The sequence below is a fragment of the Capricornis sumatraensis genome, chromosome 1, assembly GCF_032405125.1.
Source record: "Capricornis sumatraensis isolate serow.1 chromosome 1, serow.2, whole genome shotgun sequence".
In the NCBI taxonomy this organism is placed as follows: domain Eukaryota; kingdom Metazoa; phylum Chordata; class Mammalia; order Artiodactyla; family Bovidae; genus Capricornis; species Capricornis sumatraensis.
The window spans coordinates 12,154,704-12,180,069 of record NC_091069.1 but is presented as its reverse complement, the minus strand read 5'-3'; the positions used below and the strand labels follow the sequence as shown (position 1 = coordinate 12,180,069).

General features: G+C 42.4%; 1 protein-coding gene across 1 annotated transcript in view; it reads right to left on the bottom strand.

Annotated features, from left to right (window-relative positions):
- Positions 1-25,366, bottom strand: part of DENND1A (DENN domain containing 1A) — a 539,355-nt gene that overhangs the window by 196,483 nt on the left and 317,506 nt on the right. Inside the window, exon 11 of the mRNA XM_068966275.1 lies at positions 13,103-13,148. Coding sequence (XP_068822376.1) covers positions 13,103-13,148 — 46 coding nt within the window. The remainder of the gene's footprint in view (positions 1-13,102; positions 13,149-25,366) is intronic.

Here is a 25,366-nt window from a genome sequence, read left to right as displayed (position 1 = left end):
TAAAACTTGATTAGTGATGTTTCTAATTAATTCATGTGTGCCTGTCACTTTTCCCTTAAAGTAACTCGTTTTACTATATTTACATACAATGCAACAACACCATTGTCATCTATAAAATATTGTAGAGTTTGAAAACACTACATTTAAAAAAAATACATGATTTCATTTGATCCTCAAAGCAACCTCATGAAATAGGTATTATTATTCCCATCTCACAGAAGAAAAATATGAAGCTCTTGTTCCAGGTCCTGAGAAACAGCAGAGCCAGGATTTGAGCTCTGGACTGCCAGTCCCCAAAGCCTGGTCCTCTTGTCCTCTCTGTGGAGCCTCCTCTCCTGTTCTAGTTTACCAAAAACTGAGGACATTCACATAGGTCATATATTTCTTTTGTAACCTCCATGGATATATTTATCAGAGGCTAGATATATAATAAAAAACAGACCCAAAAAGCAGGGCTGGTATCATTTTTCTCTGTACACTCTAAAACACTTCACACAACAAAATAATTTGGTTTGAATTCTTATCCTACTAATCATTAGCTGTATGACTTTGGATGAGTTACTTAACCTTTCTGTACCCAAATTTCATCATCTGTAAAGCAAAGCCACTACCTCTAAAGCACAAACTTGTGAAAGTTAAATAGTGAGCGTAATGCATCCAGCAGTATTTCAAAACTAGTATCCATCCAATTTGAAATGATGAAACTTAAATTTAAGAGTTTCACTTGGGGTTTAAGGGTATGATGATTCCCTAGCCCCAAAATGGTTTGGGGTCACCCTTTCAAAGAAGAGGGCCCTCCTTCCTCCCACACAACTGCCACTTGCCATCATTCATTCATCACTAACCACAGCAAACCTGGACTCCCATCTCCACCTGCCTTTTATTTGAAATGTCAATTTTTAAAGAGTGGAGAGGTTGGAAACCCAATTTAACAAGCATGCTGAAACATTGTTTATTGCCCCCATAAACATGGCTTAGTGAGAATTACGGACTTAATCAGAGTGAACTTATCTCCCGGTGAAAAGAAACACTTTAAATTTCAGAAATGGCACCTTCACTGTGAAAATCTCTTAACTTTTCAAACAAACGACAGGGGGTCTTAAACATATGGGCAGTAAAGGGGCAGCCATTACTGTGATTTGTCTTGCCCAAGAGCCAAGGAGCCCTAAAGGTCCATAACAACTTTAAGATCTAGGAAAAATATTTGGAAAATCATATTCAGGAGACATGTCTCTAAAAACACCCGAAAGGTCTGCCGAGTGGGAAGTAATATCTGTAGAGTTGCTTGGGGTTGCCCAAAAGAAAGGACCCTGTTGTCATTAGAACAGGGGCTATTTAATAACAGAAGCACTGAGAAAGCTCACCTTTCCTCCTGTGTGTAAGATTAACCATTTAGCAATAGGCAATATTTTGGGACTGGCTTATCACAAGAGAGGTGCTACATAAATCCCAAAGGCTGCTAAACAGTTTGTGTGATTTTTTTCTTTTTAAAAAACATTTTCAGAGGATGAGGTCCTGTGAACCCCAGCTTCCTCATTTGAGGCTTCATTAAGACTGTTCTGATCACTCCGGAAAAGGTTTTCATAAAGATGCCCCATTTTGCACAGAATGTATCAGCCTGGCTGCCAGAGGCAGGAAAGGCAACAGATATAAAATTTTATTATTTCAATGCCCCAGTAGCAGCCAGGAGGACTTAATGAAATCGCCAGGATTTACAATCTGAAATAGCTATTGCACAGACAGATATGGTTAAGGGAGCTGTGCCCTCTGACCTTTCAACCCTTTGATCCTCACACAGCAGGTGGCCTGGAGCCCCCTCCTGGGCATCTTCCCGCTCTTCCGACACTGCTGAACCTTGATGTGCAATAAGTCTGACCCTACACAGGTGACTTTCACAGTGCTTATCACCAGCAGCTGCTGCTAATGGAACGGCCCGAACCACTTGGCCTCGAGACTCTAACTTCGAGATGCTAGGAGACAGATCTGCTGTGCTGTGTCCAAAAGGTGCTGAAATGATGCCCAATAGTTCAGCCCCAAGTCCAGTTGCTTGGAAATGCTTAACGATGTCATTACCAAAAACTGTCCTAGAAATGGAACTCTGATCTCCTTCAATCCATACTTTGAGTTAAAAAAAAAAAATCACCTTTTAAAAATAAATCACAAATCTCAAAAAAAAAAAAAAAAAAAATCAACCCCGAAGTCCCAAATGCATCTCTCAGAACTTCCCTAAAACCATGTGCAGCAAATTTATACCAATGAAAATCAAAACAATTTTTGGAAACCTAAAATTGACTGTTTTCAGTTCCATGAAATTTCATTTAAAAAACCCCATATGCCAAAATGTCCAAATTCTCTTATTTTTAAAAATTGGGATGACTTCCAAAATCATAGCTATCTTTTTCTTCCTTTTTTTTTCCCTTCTAAAGCTAAGGATGGGTAATGTGCATATGTACTTATCAAGCTTCATAATTTAACCCATTCGGTCAGTACAAAATACTTTCAATGAAATGCTGAAAAGGCAAGATATAAATTTATTACGACTGCATCTTTTAAAACAATTGACTCCTAGGCACCAGGATTTAACAGATATTCTATTTGGTTAAGAATGTCTAGGAGTCTAGGCAGGCCCAGTCTGCAGGTTTTAGTTTTTGTCAGATATTTGGGTTTATGGAAGAAAGGGTTTTAGGCAGGACACAAAAAACATTCTGTGGGATGTTGATAATGTCCAACTTAAGAGCCACTGTTGATTATATTTAGGAAAAGCTCTGAACCCATGCCTCTGTTTCTAAACAGACATAGTACAGTGGCCTCATTCGATACCTGCAAAGGCCTGAGCTTAGGTCCTGAATGTCTGAACCCAACAAGCAAAAAAAAAAAAAAAAAAAAAGCAAGCCCCACTTCTTTTGTAGTCTAACTGGCATTTATTTTAAATGCTCAACTTTAAATTCATTTTGAAATCAGCTAAGAATCAGACTGTATGTAGACAGAGGTTTACAGGCTTCAATTTTAGTCAAACTTTCCTCTATAGATAAGTTTAAGTTTAGTAGAGAGAGCAGTTTAATGGAGAAATTGGCTTAGTAGGGGGAAAAGAAGGTAGATTTATTATATTACAGTTTGACCACTCTGTACAGAATTATTATTAAGCCCTCTTCTTCAGAGATGCCCACAGGAAATGCTTTATCAATAACAGCAGCTACCTTTGAGTGAGGGCCTACTAATGTGCATGGAACTTCAGCCGTATTACTTCTAGCTGTCATCATTTTAAGGTAGGTGACTCCATTTTGCAGATGAAGATGTTATGGCATACATGCACAGATGCTCAGAGAGTTGCCCAAGCAGGACAAATAGTGGAGCTGGGATTCAAACTCAGGGTCACTGTCTGTCTCCTAAAACCCTTGGTCCACACACATTTTTCCCAACAAAAGCAAAACAAACAGAACAATATGCAATAATTCCTGTATAAAATGCCAGATTTCAGCTTGCTTACACATTTCCATGGTCCATTTAAAGGCCTTCTGAATCAATTATTTTAGGTCATTAAGGGGAAGTTTAATTTGGTTGACAAACACCCCTACTGTGGTGACCTCACATATCAGCAACAAATGTCTGATGGTCACAAACCTGTACCGTGAGTCTGCTGAGCATGGTGTTAAACAAAACCACATGTGCTCTGATTCCAAGTGGGATTTGACTAGGCCGACCAAGGGTACTGCTCTTCAATCATCATATGCTGGTCTCTAAGCACCCATGATGGCCCTGACCCTAATCACTTGCAAGGAGTTTATGAAAAGAAGTCACCAGTCCCATGTGGCTGTGTTCAGTTGAGAGTGCCTTTAAGCTAATGAAATTTAGAAAAAGTCACTCAATAAAAAGTACAAAATGAGGCTGAAAAAGAGGGCAGGGCCAACTTTAGGTAGATGTCTCAGCTTATTTTAAAGAAAATTTACCAGTTCTACACACACATAATACTGATAATCACTTCCATTTATTTGGCGCCTACAACGTGTCAGGTACCAATTTTCTCATTTACTCCTCATTAAAAAGTTTCTATAAAGTGGAGAATCTACCCATTTTACAAGCAAGGAATCTGAAGCTCAAAGAGGCACCTTTACATCCCCATCTGTAAAATAGGAGCACCCCTCTCAAAGGCGTGACAATTAAAAATTACATGGCTCAAGTGCCATGTATATTAGTAGAACATCATTCAATGGGTGATATTATTATTATTAAATATTTTCAATAGGCATCTCTTCAGAGGATAACATAATAGTAGTTTTGTACAAAGTGGTCAAACTCAAACTGTGTTTCCTCCTGCTAACCTGATTTCTCCTTTAAACAAAGGAGCACGTTTAAAGTCGCCTAGCAGCAGTGGGGCTAGACTTTGAATCCAGGTCTCCACAACTCTAGAGGCCAAGAATTCTTTCTACTCTGTTCCATAGCTTTCTGCATGCTGCTCTTTATCTCAATCTGATAGAAATTTGGTTAAGTTCTTTTAGGAACAATTTAGAAACTTTAGGCTTTCTTTGAAGTCAGTTTCAACATTGCTAAACTGACTGGCTAAGGGATGACAGGAAAGTTGGAAAACAAAAGCATCAATGACGGTTTTGCATTTTCTACTGGGATCCTCCCTAATAAATTACTCAGTTTTTCTGATCTATAACAGGGAGCTATGTCATCTCACAAGAGAACATTTCAGTCACAACAAATTAGACTGAAAATGTACTGACTGCAAGAGATACTTAAACCAGCCAGAAGTACTTGTTCCCTTTGATTACATAAATTACTACTAGAGATTTAAGTTGCTTTAATTCCAACATTAAGGTAAGTGACATTTAAGAACCACACTCATTTTAAAAGCAGATGCCACATGAGGAGGAGAGGGCTTCTAGAGGAAATTTATCAGGTGAAATCCAGAATGTTCTTCAGGCTCTAATTTTGCTCTGAATGCTCTGGATGTGACAGATTCACATGCGATGATTTTGCCTGATAACAGCATGCTAAGGAAATTCTAGCAAGACCAAGCTACTGGCCAACTCCTTTTCTTTTTATATAATTAAGCAAGCATTAGGGATTCATTGATCTAAACTTTGCCTCTTATTTTTATAGTACTCACTATGAAGAATAATGTTTGGTAGAGTGTTTTTTTTTAAAAAAGCCCTTCACATCCATTATATCAATTAGTTCTCACAACTCTCTGAGATGGATAATATGATCTCAATTTCACTGATGAGAGAATGGAGATTGGAGAGGCTAAGTAACCAGCCCTAGTCACAAGTGTACTCAGAGCTTTCCTCTGGAGAAATACGAGGCTAGCAAACTTCACCCCTCCTTTCCCCTCGCCACAATCTCCAGCACGTGGCCTGGAGGCCTCCCTGAGAGGGAGAAGCTCAGGCAAAGGTGAGAGCCTATATGCCCAGGGCTGGGGCAGGGCTAGGGGTAATCTACACAGCCTCACCCAGGGGCGCTGGGGTTTGACAAGTCCATCAGAGCAGAGAAATTGGATGCAAATTATTTTCTCTCTCTGAGCCTCAGCTTCCCCATTTGCAAATACGGATATCTCCTCCTTGGCAGAGAGATTCTTAGGATGTGCAGAAGTGAGAACAGGTGGAGCACCCAGCACTGTGTGTGGTGTTGAGAAAGACACAAAAGATTGTAGCTCCTTCCCAATGAGAGGGCCTCTCCCTTTCTTGCTAAAGCTCTTCCCATGAGCCTATGACTGGAATTACCAGGTGGAATTTTTCAGGCAAATATCACCTTTTTATAAAGCAGGGCTATGATTACTCATCACTAACAAACGATCTCACATGCAGTTTCTCAATTCTTGTCAGGATGGATGCACAATCACCACCTATACCTGCATATAGTTATGGCTCAGAGTTTTTGCATGAACCGCAATATTAACAAGGGAAAACTATATCTGACTACTGTCTACCTGTGGAGTCCTGTGATGAAGCAAAATGGTACAACGGTAAACAAGAAATATTCTAACACTCACCATGAAACTTAAAAAAATAAACATTAAAAAATGAACAAAGGATTAAAGACTTCCTAAAGAGAAAAATGAAAAGAAAAAAACTAGTTAAAATGGTGCCAATTCAGTTGACAGCAATTCAAGTTCTCTGCGAGGTAAAAGGGGATAAAAGTCATTTTTCTTTGTCTGTAAATAAGTAAATCCTGTTATTTTGTGTGAAAGCTTCATAGTTAAACCATTACAGACACAGACAAATACCAGATCTGGGTCCTAGCGATCAAGAAGAGGCATTTCAATATGGACTGGGATGCTGTCCATGGAGTGCTGGCTCAATGCTGTCCCAAGCACTTAGTGCATTTGCAAAATCAGGCTTCCATGTGCTCCAGCTAAACCTTTCTACATAAAAGATGGTGAGGAAGAGACGTAAGCTGTGGGCTGGGCCTGTCTCCTTGTGCCCACATCACATGTGCCTTGAAATTGCGTTGGTGGGAGAGGTAGGAAGAGGCCTTATGATCTTGGTACCTGGGTGTCACTCCCCCTGTTCCTACTACCTGGAACTAGTACTTAGTATATATCCTAAATTTATCCTCTCAAATTTGAGCTGTAGAAAAATTATCTAATTCATAGAAAGTAGTTGGAAACAGAGAGGAAACTAAAATCTAGTAAAAAATGTGCTTAAAATCGCAAAGAAAGTCTTCACTACAAACATCTCTATCACAGTTCAGAAGCTTGGGTTTGGGACAATAACATCTGAATTTTATATATATGGTTGTGGTGTGCAATATCCTTGAGAATTACCTTGATCTTTACAAATATCACTCTACTTTATTAACTTGGTTAACCCATTTCCAAACATTTTACATGGAAGGACAGTGTTTCTAACAGCCCAGGAGGCGGTGGCCTGACCATGTCCCTCCCCTATTTACACCCTTCAATGGCTCCCCACTGCCCTATAAAGTTGAGACTCTTTAACACGGCTTACAAGCCCCTGGATGGCCTGGCCCCGGCCTGCCTCCCTCAGCAATCCTCTCCCCACTTCAGCTCCAAGCTCCTTCCAGACAATGAACTGTTCAGACCTCCTGGGAAATGCCATGGTCTACACTGTAAATCTTTGTAGATGATGCTCCCTGTCCCCTTGTTGGGAGTCAAATTTATCTGCTCAGTTTCCATTCAGGCATTCCTTTCCTCTGAGAAGCAGAGCCCTCAAGGCTCAGTCTACTGTCTTCTCTAGCAGACCCTACAGCTTCTCAAACTCCCTCCATTTACTCTCTGCTTATCTGCATCTGTTTCAGACAAAACTCTGAAGGCACAGAGTGTGTCACACTCACCATTTTATATAGAACCCCTAGTGCAATACAACGCCTAGTACATAGCAGGCTCTCCAAACATTTCTATAGAAGGGGATGTGTACTGTGTACTGACCACAGGCCATACACTGGGATACACTGGACATACATGGAACTCATTTCTTTAATCTTCACCACACTCTTAAAAGATGGGTCCTAAGGTCAGGAAGCAATAATTAGAACTGGACATGGAACAACAGACTGGTTCCAAATAGGAAAAGGAGTACGTCAAGGCTGTATATTGTCACCCTGCTTATTTAACTTATATGCAGAGTACATCATGAGAAATGCTGGGCTGGAAGAAGCACAAGCTGGAATCAACATTGCCGGGAGAAGTATCAATAACCACAGATATGCAGATGACACCACCCTTATGGCAGAAAGTGAAGAGGAACTAAAAAGCCTCTTGATGAAAGTGAAAGAGGAGAGTGAAAAAGTTGGCTTAAAGCTCAACATTCAGAAAACTAAGATCATGGCACCTGGTCCCATCACTTCATGGGAAATAGATGGGGAAACAGTGGAAACAGTGTCAGACTTTATTTTGGGGGGCTCCAAAATCACTGCAGATGGTGACTGCAGCCACGAAATTAAAAGACACTTACTCCTTGAAAGAAAAGTTATGACCAACCTAGATAGCATATTCAAAAGCAGAGACATTACTTTGCCAACAAAGGTCCGTCTAGTCAAGGCTATGGCTTTTCCAGTGGTCATGTATGGATGTGAGAGTTGGACTGTGAAGAAAGCTGAGTGCCGAAGAACTGATGCTTTTGAACTGTGGTGCTGGAGAAGACTCTTGAGAGTCCCTTGGACTGCAAGGAGATCCAACCAGTCCATCCTAAAGGAGATCAGCCCTGGGATTTCTTTGGAGGGAATGATGCTGAAGCTGAAACTCCAATACTGTGGCTACCGCATGCGAAGAGTTGACTCATTGGAAAAGACCCTGATGCTGGGAGGGATTGGGGGCAGGAGAAGAAGGGGGCGACAGAGGATGAGACGGCTGGATGGCATCACTGACTCGATGGACATGAGTTTGGGTGAACTCCAGGAGTTGGTGATGGACAGGGAGGCCTGACGTGCTGCGATCCATGGGGTCGCAAAGAGTCGGAGACGACTGAGCAACTGAACTGAACTGAACCTCTCCTATAGATGAAGAAAGTAAATACAGACACAAAATAACACTGACATTGCTACTGAGCGGAATGGTAGAGCAGGGAATTTGGAAGTAAGTGCAAATTATCAAGTTCTTATGAAGTGCCACTCCCACCCCCAGCACAGGGTCTCTAGCACTGTTGACCAGGAGAAATCAGGGTGGCTACAAGCCAATTCTACTGAAATTCTTTCCCTAGGGAATGAAGATGATAATCCCTGGAACCCAAGAGTCCCTAAAACACAATTTCAAAGCCATCAACTCAACATAAGTGGCTTAAGGGCACTAAGGAAATAAAAACAGCAATGGCTGCTGACCTTCATTGAACTCATGCCACTGCCCCTATTTTACAGGCAAGAAAACAGGTGCAGAGGTTCATCGCCTTGCCCAAGATCAAACAAGGAGGGAGCAGGAAAGACAGAACCCACGGCCCATTCCCACTGACACATTTTTCTGCCTCTGTGGAAAGGAGAGCTTCATCCTCAGGCTAACCTGAGCCTCTGTCTGCACTGTGTTACTACCATCACCTTTATCTCCTGCTTCTTGACCATCCCACCACCAGGAATTAAAAACACAAAAACAAAAACAAACCACCTTCTGCACACATTCCTCATGCTCTGAGGCCTGTGTACAGAGCACTATTGGTGAGGCTTGGAAAGGAAGATCTTCATTTATCAAAAAAGGAGAAGGAACACACCTACCAGACCTGATCTGGCACCCTGCTACCAGACCTGGCACAGAGCAGGAGCTGCAGAGCATCTCCTGAACTCAACTGAGGTCGAGGGAATGAAGGGAAATAGTTACTGTGTAATCTGGCCGCGTTTTGGTATTTCCTAGCCAGCTAACAGGATCATTCTCTCCAAGAAGAAACTAGGTCTATGCCAATACCCTTGGCTATCCTGCTAACTTACCACCAGCCTCAAATTAGTGTTTGCTTAAATGAGAGAAAGGATATAAAAAGGCAGTGGAGGGGTAAGAATGAGGATCAGCTAGAAACTTGTCACTTTAGAAGGAAGGCAGACTCTTCTAGGTGACTATGTTACCAGCTCTTACCCTGTAAGAGCATGAAGGCTGGAATTATATCTTCTCCCCAAATAACCTTTTTTCAAATGAGAACACTAGGTTATAATTTATATTTCTTTTTGTGCAACAAATTTGAGTGTCATAAAAATGGTTAAAAAGTCTTCCTATGGTAGCTTTTTCTAAACTTTTATGAACATCTGCCACATTCATTTGAAGTTTAAAAAATTCTGGCACATATGCAAAGGCATAATAAGGTGCCTATAGCTTTCAAGAAAAAATAACAAGACAGTAAAAAATAAGCCTTTTGCTGAATTGCCAGTAAGAAAACTAGTGTGCAAGAGGAGATGGGCCCTGCCTAGCTCCTTCCTGAAAGAGCGTTCCTTTGGGGCCAGGTACATGCTCCACCCCAAGCATTATAGCCCACAGTTCTTGGAAGAAGTCTCAGGGAAGCATCTCTCTCATTTGAAGGTATAACAGAACGAGATCAGTGCGATCAAAACGCACGGCTAGAGCACTCTGAGTCTGAACTGAAATCCAGGGGAGATCAGGAGACTACATCTCTCGACTTGGGAGTTCACGGCTGCCTCACACATGTGGGCAATGCTGTTTTGTTTGGAGAGTGTCTCAGCTGGCTTCAAGAGTGGGGCAACTACTATTTTGGTTTTTCTTTCAGTTCTGACCACATATCAGTACAGCATGGCAAACTCCTCCCTAATTTAAATCAACAGGGCTAAGATTTATCTTGGCCAGTGCTTCCCAAACCTTCTCATTTAAAACCCTTCAAAAGCTGAGGAGAGTGAACTTGGAACCATTCACCTAACTGCAAAACTCTGTCTCAAGTTTTAGCTCCCAAATTATGCATGTTGTGCACTGCATGTTTTATTACAACCTCCCCCCCCACCCGCCTTGTTTTCAATTACTACAATCATATTTTAAAAAATTGACTCCTTCCATCTTTAAGTAAAATTATGGTGCTGGGTTCCCTGAAAACAGCAACACTTTTTGGAGGGCTCTAAGTGTGTTCTGAATTCCAGGTTTCCATGCACTTACTCCATCCTTCTTTTCAGAAAGCACCTGTTGGGCATCCTGCTGGGTACTGAGGACACCACAGTGATCAAAGCATAGTCCTTGTCCCCAAAAAGCCCCTGCTCCTGGGGATGATGAAGAGGACAGGGAAGCCAATAGCTGTCATCCTGGGCAAGAGGTAGAGTAAGCAAAGGCAACAGTCAAATGGGAGGCCTTCCTCAAACAGCTGTGGAAGAGGAAGCTTAGCGGGCAGGGGCGCAGGGATGTGGGGGTGTTAGGGACCAGCCAGAGCCCTAACAGGAGACAGTGAGCAGACAGAAGGCTTGACAGCAGCAGGGAGATGAGCAGACCCAGGGGTGGGCAGAGGCGGCTGGAAGGCGGACTACAAGCTTAGAGCGACCAGGTAGAGGGCAGCCCCTACATGTTTGACAGGGATTGAATTTCATACTCATCTGCATACCTTTATGACCTAGCAAAATGTTTGGAACGCAGAGGACTTGATTTAGATTTCTGAATGAAAAACAAGTCTTTGGAAAAATCTAAAAAAGCAAAGTAAAACATCTATAAAGGCAATGAGAAAGGAACAGAGGGAGAGACATGTCAGAGACTTTGTCACTGTAGAAAGAATCAGGAAGCAGACACTCAGCCATGCTCAGTGTGTCCCCTTGTGACTTTTTAGCCAGTGGTGCCATTCACAGGGACCAGAAACGGCGGAACGGGAGTGAAGTAACTCGATGGGTGTGTATTACAGATAATAAGGGGTTTGGGGAAGACTGAATTTGAGACATCGATAGTACATCTCGGTGACCTTCAACTGGGACTTGCAACTCTGGGCTGTAAGTTCAGAGAGAGGCATGTCAGTGCTAGAATCACAGCTGGGAGTCACTGACATCACCTTGGTAGCAAAAGCAAAAAGCCTTTAAAAAGATGGCCAGAGGGTATATAGAGAAGAAAAGCAAGCCAAGACTGGAAACCTGGACAATGCTCAAGGTAAAGGACCATGAAAAGCAGTCGGAAAAAATCCGCGCTGGAACAGTCCGGAAGGCAGAAGAGGCAGGAAAGAGCTGTGGATGCTGATAGACCAAATGGTCTTTAGATTAGTGTTTCCAACTGTACAACAATTGGCACGAAAGGTCTATTAGCAAGTATTCACTTTCAATTTTTCACAGGAGCTTTGAACACACCCCCAAACTTGACAAACAAAGGTAAAACACAGAAGAAATCTCTTCAATCTGATCTAAATACACCATCCAAGATAGTCCATAAACTGTGTACTGTATGTGTTCAGGGCTGGGTGATGACAAGGAGGAACTGTTAACAGAATGTAGGAGCCACATGGCCGTCCTGTCAAATTAGAAATTTGAGCAGATTTCTGTGGTCTATTTTGATCAAGATTCTCAATGTCAAACAAACAGGTTTTTCGATAACCAACTTGTTTCATTTTCGTAAGCACAATAGCACAGTGTGCAACAGTGAAGAAGCAGGTGGTCCTCGTCGACGTGAAATGAAGGGAACAGAAGAAGAGAAGCAGCACTTCCTTTAAGCCATGCAAAGCATCATCGCAGACGGACATGGCTTTAGCTTTTTCCTCCGAGAGCTTGTCTCCTGTGCAAAACAGCCAAGTCCCCTGCCTCCTGTCCTATTTTGCTCCAGTGCAAATTCAGCTCTCTCCCGAGGAGCAAAAAGCTTAGGGTTCATGTCTACAAACCAGTAACACTGACAAAAGCACAGAAAAGTCCTTTAAAAGAATTGCTATTTACTCGGTACAGCCATGCAGAAAGCAATCTGTCCTTAGATTCATAGCTTTGACCAAGCATTTCTACTTTAGGGGTTCTATGCTAAGGAAGTAAGTCAACATGCAGATTAAGCCTTATGCATAAAGATGTTCACTGAAATGCTATTTATAATAGTGAAAAATTATAAACAGCATAAGTGTCCAACAGTAACGGGAAAATGGCTAAGCTGTGGCATATTCAAACAGTTGGAAGGACAGGTAGCAAATTAAAAATTATTACTGACAGTAGACGAAAATGCAGAAATCCCCATGCCATAATATTAAATAAAGACATAAAATTCTATACCATATCAGCTAAGTACATTTATACAAAATATATATTCACAGAATAAAGACAAGGATGAAGAACAATAAAATGCTAACAGATGAATCTGGAATAATGATACTGTGGATAATTTTAATTTTCCTCTTTATACTTCTATGTATTTTCTATACCACATTTTCTACAGAGAAAAATATAATATAGTTGCAGTGATTTATAATAAACATCATTTTGAAAAGTGAATCATTTTCCTTCCCTCATTCAAACCCTTGAAGAACCCTTTCCTCCTGCCTCTTTGAACTTCACTCCCTCACCCATGAAAATTGACAATCTCCAAACAAAGTGGAAAAACACTGGAAACAAGAGCCCAGTGGAAAGGGTCTAAGCTGAACGCCCAGCTCTGTGCATGAGGTGTTGCTCTGACACACTCCCATGTGTAGCGCCATGAATCCAGAGACTGCACCTTTTCCACTGCCATGAAGCAAACAAAACCACAAATAGAGAGATCCGGGGAGGAGAGAAGTCAACTTACCTCCATTAAACTTAAATGGATTCCTATGAGGTAGGGCATGGGAGCACTGTGAAGAGAAACAGAGACACACAGCTGCTTTAATGTCTGTTGCTTCTGACAGAAAATTACAGATGGTTCACTATTTGGAGAAAAACTGTTTTAATAAACGTATGCACAGTTACATTTTCTTTCACAACAAAAATCCTAATATGACATTTTGTTCCCAAGCCTAGAAACTTAGGAAGAATTTCAAAATGCAGGCAGCCTTGGAAGCAGTCTGAGTGGCAGGAAGAGCGCTGACCTTGGGGTTAGTCCCTAAATAGCAGGCATGTGATTGCACAGCCTCAGTTGCCTTATCTTTAAAATGGCATTTTGGAATCTAACTGCCAGCTTGCTATCAGAATGAGAAAATATACACTGAGTGACCAGTATGGTTCCTGGTACAAATGGGAACCACTGTTGCCATGATCACAACAGAAAAAGCAATCAGCAATGTCAGATGGAGGGCATAATGTGCTTCAAAGAGGAATGATTTTTTTTTTTTTTTAATTTGCTATTTCCTTCTGCCATCAAAAGACGTGATCTAACTGTCTATTCTAACTGGACAGGGTGTATCACAGACAGTAAGCATCTCCAACCCAACTGCACACATGCCATCTGATGATATCGTAATTCAAAAAACCTTTTCAAAGTGCTTCATTCCCAGAGCAATGGGTTCCCTTAGTTAGTGACTGAGCAGGAGGTGAGAACCCAGCTCCAAGGGCTTTAAAACCTGGGCATCATGGATTCATTTCCCTCGGTTTCAGGTGCACACACATACACGTTATCATTATGTTGCTACTTACCAATGATAAATGGGATAAACATTATACAAGGAACTTCAAATTCAACTTCCTTAATTCACACAACAACCTCACAAGGTAGGTATTATGCCCACTTCACAGAGGAGGGAGTAGGCCCAGGGCACTTAAATCACTTGATGCTTTTGAACTGTGGTGCTGGACAGCAAGAAGATCAAACCAGTCAATACGAAAGGAAATCAAACCTGAATATTCATTGAAAGGACTGGTGCAAAAGCTGAAGCTCCAATTCTCTGGCCAGCTGATGCGAAGAACCGACTCATTGGAAAAGACCCTGATGCTGGGAAAGATTGAAGGCAAGAGGAGAAGGGGGCGACAGAGGATGAGATGGTTGGATGGTGTCACTGACTCAATGGACATGAGTTTGAGCAAACTCAGGGAGATAGTGAAGGACAAGGAAGCTTGGCGTGGTGCAGTTCATGGGGTTGCAAAGAGTCAGACACGACTGAGCGATTGAGCAACAATGCCACAAAACAAGCAGTGACCCTAGGATTTGACTCCAAAGCTTCTTCCTCTGTGGCACTTTGACTTTGTAATACTGGACTGAAAATTCCCACCTCCCACACAGTGTTTTTCCTGGGAGTAGTGGAGGGAGTAGAGATGAAGGGAGAGATTGACAACTTTTCCATCTGTCTCTCCAACATGTGATACATCCTGGGAAAGGTACAAAGGATATTTTATGAGACCAGTGGAAAGACACCTGCCTCAGTCTGAGGTGACCAGGTACGTTCCCTGCAGGGCAGCTGGTGGCATGGAAGTGAACCTAGGAAGGTGGCTTTCTTGGGGATAGGGTAGGGGAACAAGGAATGGGTGGTAAGAAATGAAAAAAGGGGAGGTTTTCTTTCCACTGAACGCTAAAGAGTTTAGGCTTTATCCTGAAAGCAATGGATAGGCAACCAAGGTTTTTGAAACATCAGATGTGCATTTTAAAATTGCTCAAACATTTAAAAATAAGAAAGAGAACAATTCCCTCATTACCATTCAACAAATAAAATTCTTCAAGCAAAAATCCTTCTCCAGAATATAAAATGTTCTCCTTACTACAGATCTCAGCAGTAATATATCTTGGGAGCCTGTAAAACAGACTTGAATATTAGCAGCACAGTTTGGGAAATATTCTTTTAGAAGACTTTTGTATTTGATAATAGCCAAAGAAAGAACTGGACACGCAACTGCAGTGAGAGTGGAGTTGTCTTTTCTTTCCTTTTTTCTTCTTCTCTCCTTAAAAAAAAAAAGGTATCTGCTGTGCACATTCAGCTTCCCTTCGCTTCTAGGGGCAAGGAAATGCCCTACGATATTTTTTTCCCTTAAACTGTAAACCATTAGTTTAGCTGCCAGCTACACAAATGCTCAAACTTCCCAGTGTGCCTGGCTCTGCTGTCCAAGCTTTTTCTAGTGTACACTGAAATGAATGTGTTTCTAATTAAGTAGCTTCAGGAACACGACAGCTTCAATGTCAAAAATACAAAGTCTGAACCCTGGCAGGAAGTCTTAAGACTGCAAATGTCTCATCTAGTGGAACCTTGCCTAATGTAATGAAAGGAAGCAGGAAGAGTACAGAATTCCAGAAAAAATGGCCACTTATTAATGTGTCCAGAAGCACAGCCAAACACATAGAAGGGAGAAAAACTCAAATCCATAATATTTAACCAAATCTCATAAACTTCCCCAGCTCCCACCAGCACTGTCATGCAAGTGACAAATGACCCTGAGTTTTAATTAGAATTTCAGAACTGAAATTCCAAGCAAACGAGCTAATGTATAGAAAAAGACACTCAAACAACCCAGAGAAGGGTAAAAATAAATATCCACAGAAATTTATATAATTTGACTATAGGCTTTTACCTTAAAAAATTTTTTTTTCTAGAATTTTAAATAGGTGTTAATCCCATGTCTCTTTGTCTTGCAATAAAAACCAACGAAAGAGAGGAAAAAGGAATCTTAGAAGTGAAGGCAGACGTAGAAAGGGACAAAGTGAGACTCACTCTTCAGGTACCAATAGGTAGGTATTTTTTTTAAGCCCAATAATTTTCCAAAGAGTAATTATGGTTTATCATAGAAATGTAGTTTCTTAGCCAACTTAGGGCTGGAATAGCTCTGTATTTAGCAAATATTTTAAAACACATTTAATCTGAAATCACAGCACACCATGTTTTTTATGAATGCAAATTTGGACAAATGACCTTCTACATTGTCATCGCTTGCTTCAGTTCAGTTCAGTCGCGTCCGACTCTTTGCGACCCCATGAATCGCAGCACGCCAGGCCTCCCTGTCCATCACCAACTCCCGGAGTTCACTCAGACTCACATCCATCGAGTCAGTGATGCCACCCAGCCATCTCATCCTCTGTCGTCCCCTTCTCCTCCTGCCCCCAATCCCTCCCAGCATCAGAGCTTACATAGCCTCAAATGCATCCCTGAATCTACCACACTTTTGCTCTGCAAATATACTGGTTACAAATTTCAAATGGGGAGAGGGAGAGAGGGAAGAAAAAAGAAAACCAGAGACTCCTTAAGATCTTAAAGTAGGAAGTATGTAACTGGGTAATTCTACCTACATTCTGAAAACAACTTTTATTCTCAATAATAATACCTCAATAGTTATGGTAGTTACTGACTTTTTCTCTTTCATTTTTTTTTTGTTGTTGTTGTTGTAAAGAGAATGGAAACACTCACCCATGATCAAGTAATCACAACTACTTTTATTTTTGCATTATTCTCCTCCAATATTAAAACTAACATTTGAAAATACGTTTGAAATTACAGAGTGCATATATTTTATTGCTTTCTCATTGGCTCCATTAACATTTCCCATATTATACCACAACCTTTGTGATTGTTTTAAAGACTATATAATATTCCACCAAGTATGGATGTCCCTTAATTTACTGAACTCTATTGCTAGAGTTAGACATTCAGTCACTTCCATCTTTTCACTATAAATAACATCATAACGAAAATGAACAATCTCATGTGCACGAATTTTCAAACATGGAATTACCAAGTCAAAGGGCAGAACTGTTTTTAACATCTTTTGTAATATTTTGGCAAAGTGTCTTTAAAAGGGCAGTACCAACCCCAGTGGAAATCTTTCAGGATTGTTGCAATGATTAGAGAGAACCCATGAAATGCCTTGCCCAGGAATACCACATGGTAGACTTAGTAAGTTATCATGTCCAAGTGGTCTCTTGTCACAGCCTGAGTGAACATGGTTGATACCACTGGACTCATTCTCTTAGAGCCCAAGATTTCCTGTTCCTACCCTTGTTCTGAAGGAAACCTGACAAAATGCTGGTGAGGACAGCTGAGACTCTGTGAGGAGCATGAGATGCTTGACACACGTCACCTGTACACATGAGTTTCTGATTCCAACACGATCTCTTGTCACTTGTCTACTTACTAAGTTCAGTCAGGTTGCTTATCACTTTCTTTGGAGGGCAACCTTTAACCTTGATTTTATGTACCACCAAAAATGCAAAAACCACCAAGTAATCTATAATTCATTACTTGCTTATCATATACAGTGACAAATTTTTAAAACCACTCATTACTATTTCTTAAAAAGAAAATATAGCAAAAAAACTTGGTTAAGCTAGTTCTAAAAAACTTCATATTCAGAACCTGACTCATCTGGATCATCTTCGGATTCAGAGTCATCAATGCCCATGTTTTCTTCAAGGGTATCTCAGAAACAAAACATAATACTTTTTCTAGATGTTCTCTGTCTTCTTTAGTTAGCAAGAAAGAACTTGCTTGTTGACTACCAAGAAAATATCAATGCAAACAGCTGTTTCACCAACAGCAATGAGCACCATGCTTCTATGCTCGGGTGCCTTTCAGTATTCACACTGACTTTACATTTCCACGTTGAATCTGACTGAGATTTGGAAGACATTTTAAATGGAAAATTTGACACCACACATGCAGAACCAACAATGCACGTAATTAAAGGGGTGATAATATTAAGAGCTGGGTTTCCCTGGCGGCTCAGTGGTAAAGAAACTGCTTGTCAATGCAGGAGATGCAGGTTCAATCCCTGGGCAGGGAGGATCTCCTGGAGAAGGAAATGGTAACCCATCCCATTGTTCTTGCCTGGGAAACCCATGGACAGAGGACCTAGTGGGCTATAGTCTATGGGGTCTCAAAGAGTCGGACGTGACTTAGTGCATCAACAATAACAAAAATATTAACAGCTATGACCAAGTTCATGCATAGACGGGCTATCACAACTGTGTCACAACTGTCTGATGGATGACAGCAATTGTGGGATGTACTGTACACCTCTGAGTTTTGAGACAGGGTGTATCTGCCCTAGGCCTTTGTTCTCTGGGAATTATGGCATTGCCTGACTTCATCAGTGTCACCCTGGAAGAGTAAAAGCTATTCTTTCTTCCTTCTCCCCTGCAAAGCAGAGGAGTTATATTGCTAGTGTCAAAGGCGGGGACAACGTAATGACCTTTACCTGAAAGGTGTTTACTTTGAATCCTCTTAAGGAAAAAAGGAACTAGTATCAATTGAGTTACTATAAGTCAGCTGCTTTTATGCATCACTTCTATACAATTCTCAAGGCAACTCTGCAAGGTATCACTACTATCCACATTTTCAGATGGAGAAACAGGTTTGGAAAGGTGAAGTAACTTGCCCCCAGGGTCACAGAGCTAGTAAGCAGTGAAGCTGAAATTCAAAGTCAGGGCTGTTGGACTGAAAGCCTAAACTGTCTCACAGCACATACTCAGTACTAAAGACAAAAGAAGAGGAGTGCTGGGAAACCGAGGGGGCTGTTCACCCAATCCTCTCACTGACTCCAGGCCTGCGATGCAGAGCGCTGTGCTTAGAGGTACATCCTGTAGCATGAGCTCCTTCCAGCAATGGACAGGCATGGACGTGGACACTGCAGACTATTAATGCTCCTGCAGTCCCCGTTCATCATTACTGCACTCTCTCAATTTGCTAATTCCTTTCTCCCAGATAACCAGGGCCCTCTTAATTATGTTCCCCTGAGGAGAGTGGCTACTAATTGGAAAAGAGTCAGGTGAAATAAAGGAACACTGGCTGCCCAAATACATAAAATGCAGCTTCCTGAGACAAAGAGGGAGGGGAGGAGAGAGGAGATGTGGCGGGAGGTAGGGGGGCCTCCACCTTCACGTGAGCAACACCTCTCTGACCTCAGTAAGGATACAGCTTACAGCTCCCAGGGGTTTGGAAGGTCCACTCTTTCTTTTTGCATATTAATGCATAGTGAGCTCTACAATGTACCACATCACAGCCCCCGCCTTGCCTCTCAGAGGCATACCACCTTTCAGCCAAATACCCAAATCTGCAAAGGGATCCCACCAGTCTTTCCTCAGTTCACTGTCTTTAAAGAAAGGAAAACTCTGGTCTTATACATTTGAGCTTTTCTTCTTCCTTCCTCCCTCCCACCCGAAAAGAAACCAAAGTGTAAACACAGTTTGTATTACAGTTTAAAATTCTCCTCTGAAATAACGAGGCCCAGCATTGTTGGAGAGGTTAAAGGACAACAGAATGGGGAAAGGAAAGCGAGCAAAAACCATACAACACGCCTTACTGGAGAACACAAATAATCCTAGTTTTCGTCTTCCTAAGAGTGACCAGAGAGATGGGCCACAGGCTAATACAACGGCCAGAGTTGCACAGGGAGCCAAGAAGAGCACATAGTGTTTATGGTGCACTCGCCTCAGTCAGCACTAGGCTAAGGGCATGACAGGCATTTTCTCACTGGATCCTCAGGACCACGGTACAAGGTAAGTACTGTCATCACCACCAACTATACAGATGAAGAAACAAAGGCTGGGAAGCTAAACAAGTCAGTGAGGTCACACAGCTAGTAAATGGCAGCCCTGAGACCAGAACCCAAACCTGTCATACTGAGTCAGAGCAAGCCCACTGTTCCGCTAGGAGCTCAGCATGTGCCCGGCTGTGGAAGAAGAGCAGAAAGAGGTTCGGAGGTTTTTTCCTAACCTGTTCCCTGGGCGCCTGCCAGCAGCTGTGCAAAGTCTCGGGCCCTTCCACGTTCTGTTCAAGACCCTGGCCAGGCCCCTCACCACAGGAACCCTAACCTGCCTCTGGGCTGAGCCACACGTGTCTCTGTGGGCCCTGTCCTATGTCCTCCGAGTCCTACTGAACCCCGTGGTCTGCCAAACATCCCTTTTCAGATCACCCCAAGGTTGCTAAAACCTCCCTATTCAGAGGATTTTGTCTGGGTCGCCCATTTGGCATAAAGCACGTGCTAATTTATATGGTTATTCCAGACTGTCAGTCATGGAGAACCAAACTCTGTTTCCCATTCCCCAGAGTCCATGGTGGGGCCATGAGAAGAGCAGGAGGAAGAAAGAGGTGGGGATGTGCTGGGTGCTCACCAAATACCAAGGGCTGTGGGGGGCCCTTATCTCATTTAATCCTCAAATAATCCAATTTATACCACCACCCATTTTATAGATTAAAAAAGGGATCCTCAGAAACTTGCCCATGGTCACAGTTAATGATGATTCCAGCCCAAATCCTCCTACTTTAAAGTTTCTTATGATTTACTTTTTTTTAAACCATTATGTTACACTTAAGAAAAAAATGGGCATTTGACAGTTATAGCTGAAAAATAAAATAGCAAGTGGACACTCTGTAGCCAGGCTAAAAATACATTTGCCAAATAGCTTAAATGAGCTGATACACTTTCCTGTTCTAAATGGAATTTCAGGTAACTTATAGGAATACGTTTAGTACAACAGCAAAATAGGAAAAATAAAAATAGAAGCAAAGGGAAAAAACCTAAGCTGGGGTGAGGTGAGTACTCCAGTGTGTGCTGTACAGTTTGCATACCTGCTGGGATGGCCACAAATCTGGCTCTGAGTCCTCCAACTGCCAACCCAAAGAGGGAAACAGGATCGTCACATGATTCGCAGCGTCCATAGGGAAAAATAAACTAGTCACCTAGGAGCTTCAGCTTAAAAAAGGCAACTGAGGAGGGGTGAGAGAGAAAACTAACATCTCACGGTGCATTTACTAGGTGTTCAGTGTCTTCCATATCCTGGTCAGTCAATATTACTATGCGTCAGGTGCCACACTGGAGAGGGCATAGAGAAGAGAAAAAATAGTTCTGAACCCTACCTATTTAGAGCTTACATTCAACAGCAGACAGCAAATAAGCATATTCTTGTAGGTGCGTATGCTGCTGTGAGGAGAGTTACAAGGTGCCTCGGGGGTAGACCTGAGATGACCTCATCTCATCCCCACAGCAGTCTTGAAAGTCTGATCTGAATAATTCACAGAGGAGCCTATGGCTCCAAGAGGTTAAGTGACTTGACAAAGGTCACAGCTGGTGAGAGGCAGAAAATATGACTTGAAAGGTGGAAGGGGTGCAAAATGCCATTAGTTAATCGAGACTTTCTTTGGGAAAAAAGTATTTAACTCCTTGTGCGGCTTCCAACAGCCCCTCCCTGATTTATGAGCAGCAGCACAGGACGAAGGCCCACGTGAGGATAGGCGCAATCTTAGATTAGAAGGCAGTACAGACTGCCGAGCTGCCATCCGCAGTTTCAGTGGCCAGAGCATGGGGCTCACAGCGATGGAGGAGCTGGGTGCACAGTGCTGGGCGCTGGGGATGGTCTGCTAATGCAAGACATGTGCATATCTAAGCTGACTGTGAAGGGGGGAGGGAGGGCAATATCCTCCTGAGAGTGGCCCTGTGGCTTCCTGGGGTGACCCTGGGGCTTGCGAAAGAGCCGCAAGCCACCAAACCCAACTGAAACAAACACAAGAGTTACAAAGATAACGACTGATGGAAACCCAGAAAGGTCAACATCAAAGCCTAGAGTAGTCTGCCCTTTTATGCCTCCTCAGTCTACCGGAAGGAGACAGACTAGGGAAATCAGGAAGGGCTCTATGGCTAAGACCACTGCGGCAGGAGAAGTTAATCACAGAGGAAAGGTCAGGAGACGGGGCTCTCTATTGCCCCCCGAGAGTTCAATGAGAACCATCAGAGCCAGAGCCAGGTCACAAAAGAAGTCCCCGGTTTGAGCCACCAGGGACCCGTGAAACCCTCATAGAAATGCAGGAACGAATGATGCACAGAAAAAGCGAGAAGAGAAAAAGAGGTTTTGGATAAATAAACCAAGAGAAATTAACCCCCCAAAATAGTGTAAAAGTTGAAAATGCAAGAGGTAATGAGGGAAAGAAAATCTCTCTTTGTTTTTCTAGGACTAAGATACGTCATATATCAAGATGCATAGAGTCCAATTACATTCTCAGCATAGCCTCTCAGTCTTTCAATATTCACATGGAAGACAAACCCACATTTGTTGTGAGGTTACTCTGAGCTGAGCACTGAACTGCTGCTTTGTGTCTTCTTCTCGTGAAAGAGGCAGGAACACATCCCCAAATCCCACCATGAGGGAACCTCCTCCAGGACTGAAGCTTCTCTGAGGATGATGTTACATGGCCTGTGGCCTCCTGCTTTACTGGTGACCACGAACATACGTAGAATGTCTTTGCTGTAGAGGCCGCTGCACTGTCTTAGACGTTTCAGAGTTTTCTAAGTGTTGGATTCAAGATAGTCTCCAGGTCAGAGAGGAGTGAAGAATTACCTATCAGATGTGTCACAAGAAATGGAAAACCAGGCCAAGATAAGCACAGGTCAGAGCCAGCTGTGTCCCATAGAGACCAGGCAGAAACTGGGGCAAAGGAAGCAGGCTGTTGCCCCTTATCACACCAGGTAGCAGAAAGAGGACTGGGAAGTGGGACTAGCAGGGTGGGTCCAGATACTCAGATGTAGAGGCAGCAGCAAAGGAGGTGGAGGGCCACGGGGCAGTGGGCTGCGATCATGAGTGTGTCCTAAAGAGAGGGTCAGTTCAGTTGCTCAGTCATGTCTGACTCTTTGCGACCCCATGGACTGCAGCAGGTCAGGCCTCCCTGTCCATTACCAACTCCCAGAGTCCACTCAAACTAGTGTCCATCGAGTCGGTGATGCCATCCAACCACCTCATCCTCTGTCATCCCCTTCTCCTCCCACCTTCAGTTTTTCCCAACATCAGGGTCTTTTCAAATGAGTCAGTTCTTCACATCAGGTGGCCAAAGTATTGGAGTTTCAGCTTCAGCATCAGTTCTTCCAATGGATATTCAGGACTGATTTCCTTTAGGATTGACTGGTTGGATCTCCTTGCAGTCCAAGGGACTCTCAAGAGTCTTCTCCAACACCACAATTCAAAAGCATCAATTCTTCGGCACTCAGCTTTCTTTATAGTCCAACTCTCACATCCATACATGACTACTGGAAAAACCATAGCCTTGACTAGACGGACCTTTGCTGACAAAGTAATGTCTCTGCTTTTCAATATGCTGTCTAGGTTGGTCATAACTTTTCTTCCAAGAAAATGATTAATTTTATGGTATATGAATTATGCTTCAATTTTTAAAAATCAAATGGAGAACTTGAAAAGGCAGTTTTGCTATAGAACTTAGAAAGTATAGGTATAGATTCTTACAAATCCATGGCATCAATAATGCAAATAGCCATCTTCCCTCTCTCTCATTTTTCCACCAGGAAGACAGTTTACTCAGAAATTGCCCAAAGCTTCCTCCAAAGGCTCCTGGCACTTTCAGTTTTGGGTGCTGCTGAAGGAAATGAGGGTGCATCTAAGTACAGGCCTCAGTGACTGTCATCATCTAACAATCTCTGTGTAGGCACCTACTTGATGCCAGGCTCTTTATGGAGAACTGTATTTTTGATATATTCCTGTGGATGAGAAAAGAGAAGTTCAAAGAGACTATGTGATTCACCTAAAGACATATTCAGTAGGAACAGAGCCAGGATTTGGACCCAGAGGTTTGACTTCCAAGAGTGAATTATCTTCTACTACTCAGCCTCTCTGCTCAAACCTCAAGGTCAAGTTCAGCCACATTTTAATACAGGATTACCCAGGAATCTATATTTTTACTTTGTTCAACCAACACACATCGTTTGTGAACTTTCTAACCATCAGGTACAGGACAGATCCAACTTCCCTCCCTGTTTTGTCTGAAACTGAAATCCTGGTCCTAATCCCCTCTTACCCTTCCAGACAAGTTCTTGCTGCAGTGGTTGCTTGCTCTGAGCAATGGACCTATCATGGCCTCTTGATGCTTCTTAGCTAAAAAAAAGAAACAAAAACAAACTGCCCCAACTTTTGCCTGGACACCTGAGTTCTTCTGTGAAGTAGTATTTCCTCAGGTCCAGAACCGTCTATAAGCCCCTGCCTTTCCATGCCCAGTGCTAGAGACATAAAAGGCACTTATAAATACTTGCTGCAAAATGGAAAAGACACAGTTTTTGCTTAGGTGTTAGAATCCAATTTTGATTGACTACATATTAAAGAATATTAGTGATACTTGTCTACCTAATCCACTTTCATCCTATCTGGATTTGCAAACTTGCACTGGATTGTTGAATCATATATATGTGTGTGTGTATGCACATGTACATATTAATATATATTGACTATAAATACATATCAATCTAAACAGAAATCAACCCTGAACACTCATGGGAAGGACTGATGCTGAAGCTGAAGGTCCAATACTTCAGCCACCTGATGTGAAAAGCAGACTCATTGGAAAAGACCCTGATGCTGGGAAAGATCAAAGGCAAAGGGAGAAGAGGGTGGCAAAGGATGAGATGGTTGGACAACATCACTGATTCAATGGACATGAACTTGGACAAGCTCCGGGAGATAGGGACAAGGAGGTCTGGTGTGCTACAGTCCATGGGGTTGCAGAGTTGGACATGACTTGGCGACTGAACAACATAAATACACACACACACACACATATATAGTCAGTAATTTCAAAAATAGTACCTACTTTTTATGGTCACCTGCTGTTTATCAGTGCGTGGGTGCTGCCACTTCAGTCGTGTCTGACTCTTTGTGACCCCATGGACTGTAGCCATCCAGGCTCCTCTGTCATGGGATTCTCCAGGCAAGAATACTGGAGCCATTTCCTCCTCCAGAGGATCTTTCCAACCCAGGGATCAAACTTGTCTCTCATATCTCCTGCATTGGCAGGTGGGTTCTTTACCACTAATTACTATTCACATTTAACAGAAAACTGGCTTAGAGGTGTTCAGCAACCTCAAAACAGTAAATGGGGAAATCAGAACCAAACCTGGAGTTTTCATTTCTACTATACCACACTTTGTTGATTTCTATCACTGACACCAAGAATATCAATAATTTCACTTTAGCATCAATTTATTCCCCATACAAAATTTCACAGCACCAGTGAAGACAGAGTAGAATGGTCCAGCTCTAGTCATCCAGTTGTCGTTTAACAGCTATGTCTGGACTGCTACCCTGTCATCCACATGGACCATGCACCCTGTAAAAAGGCATATTAAGACTGTGTGCTAAAAATCCTAGATGGAATACATGATGTAGCAT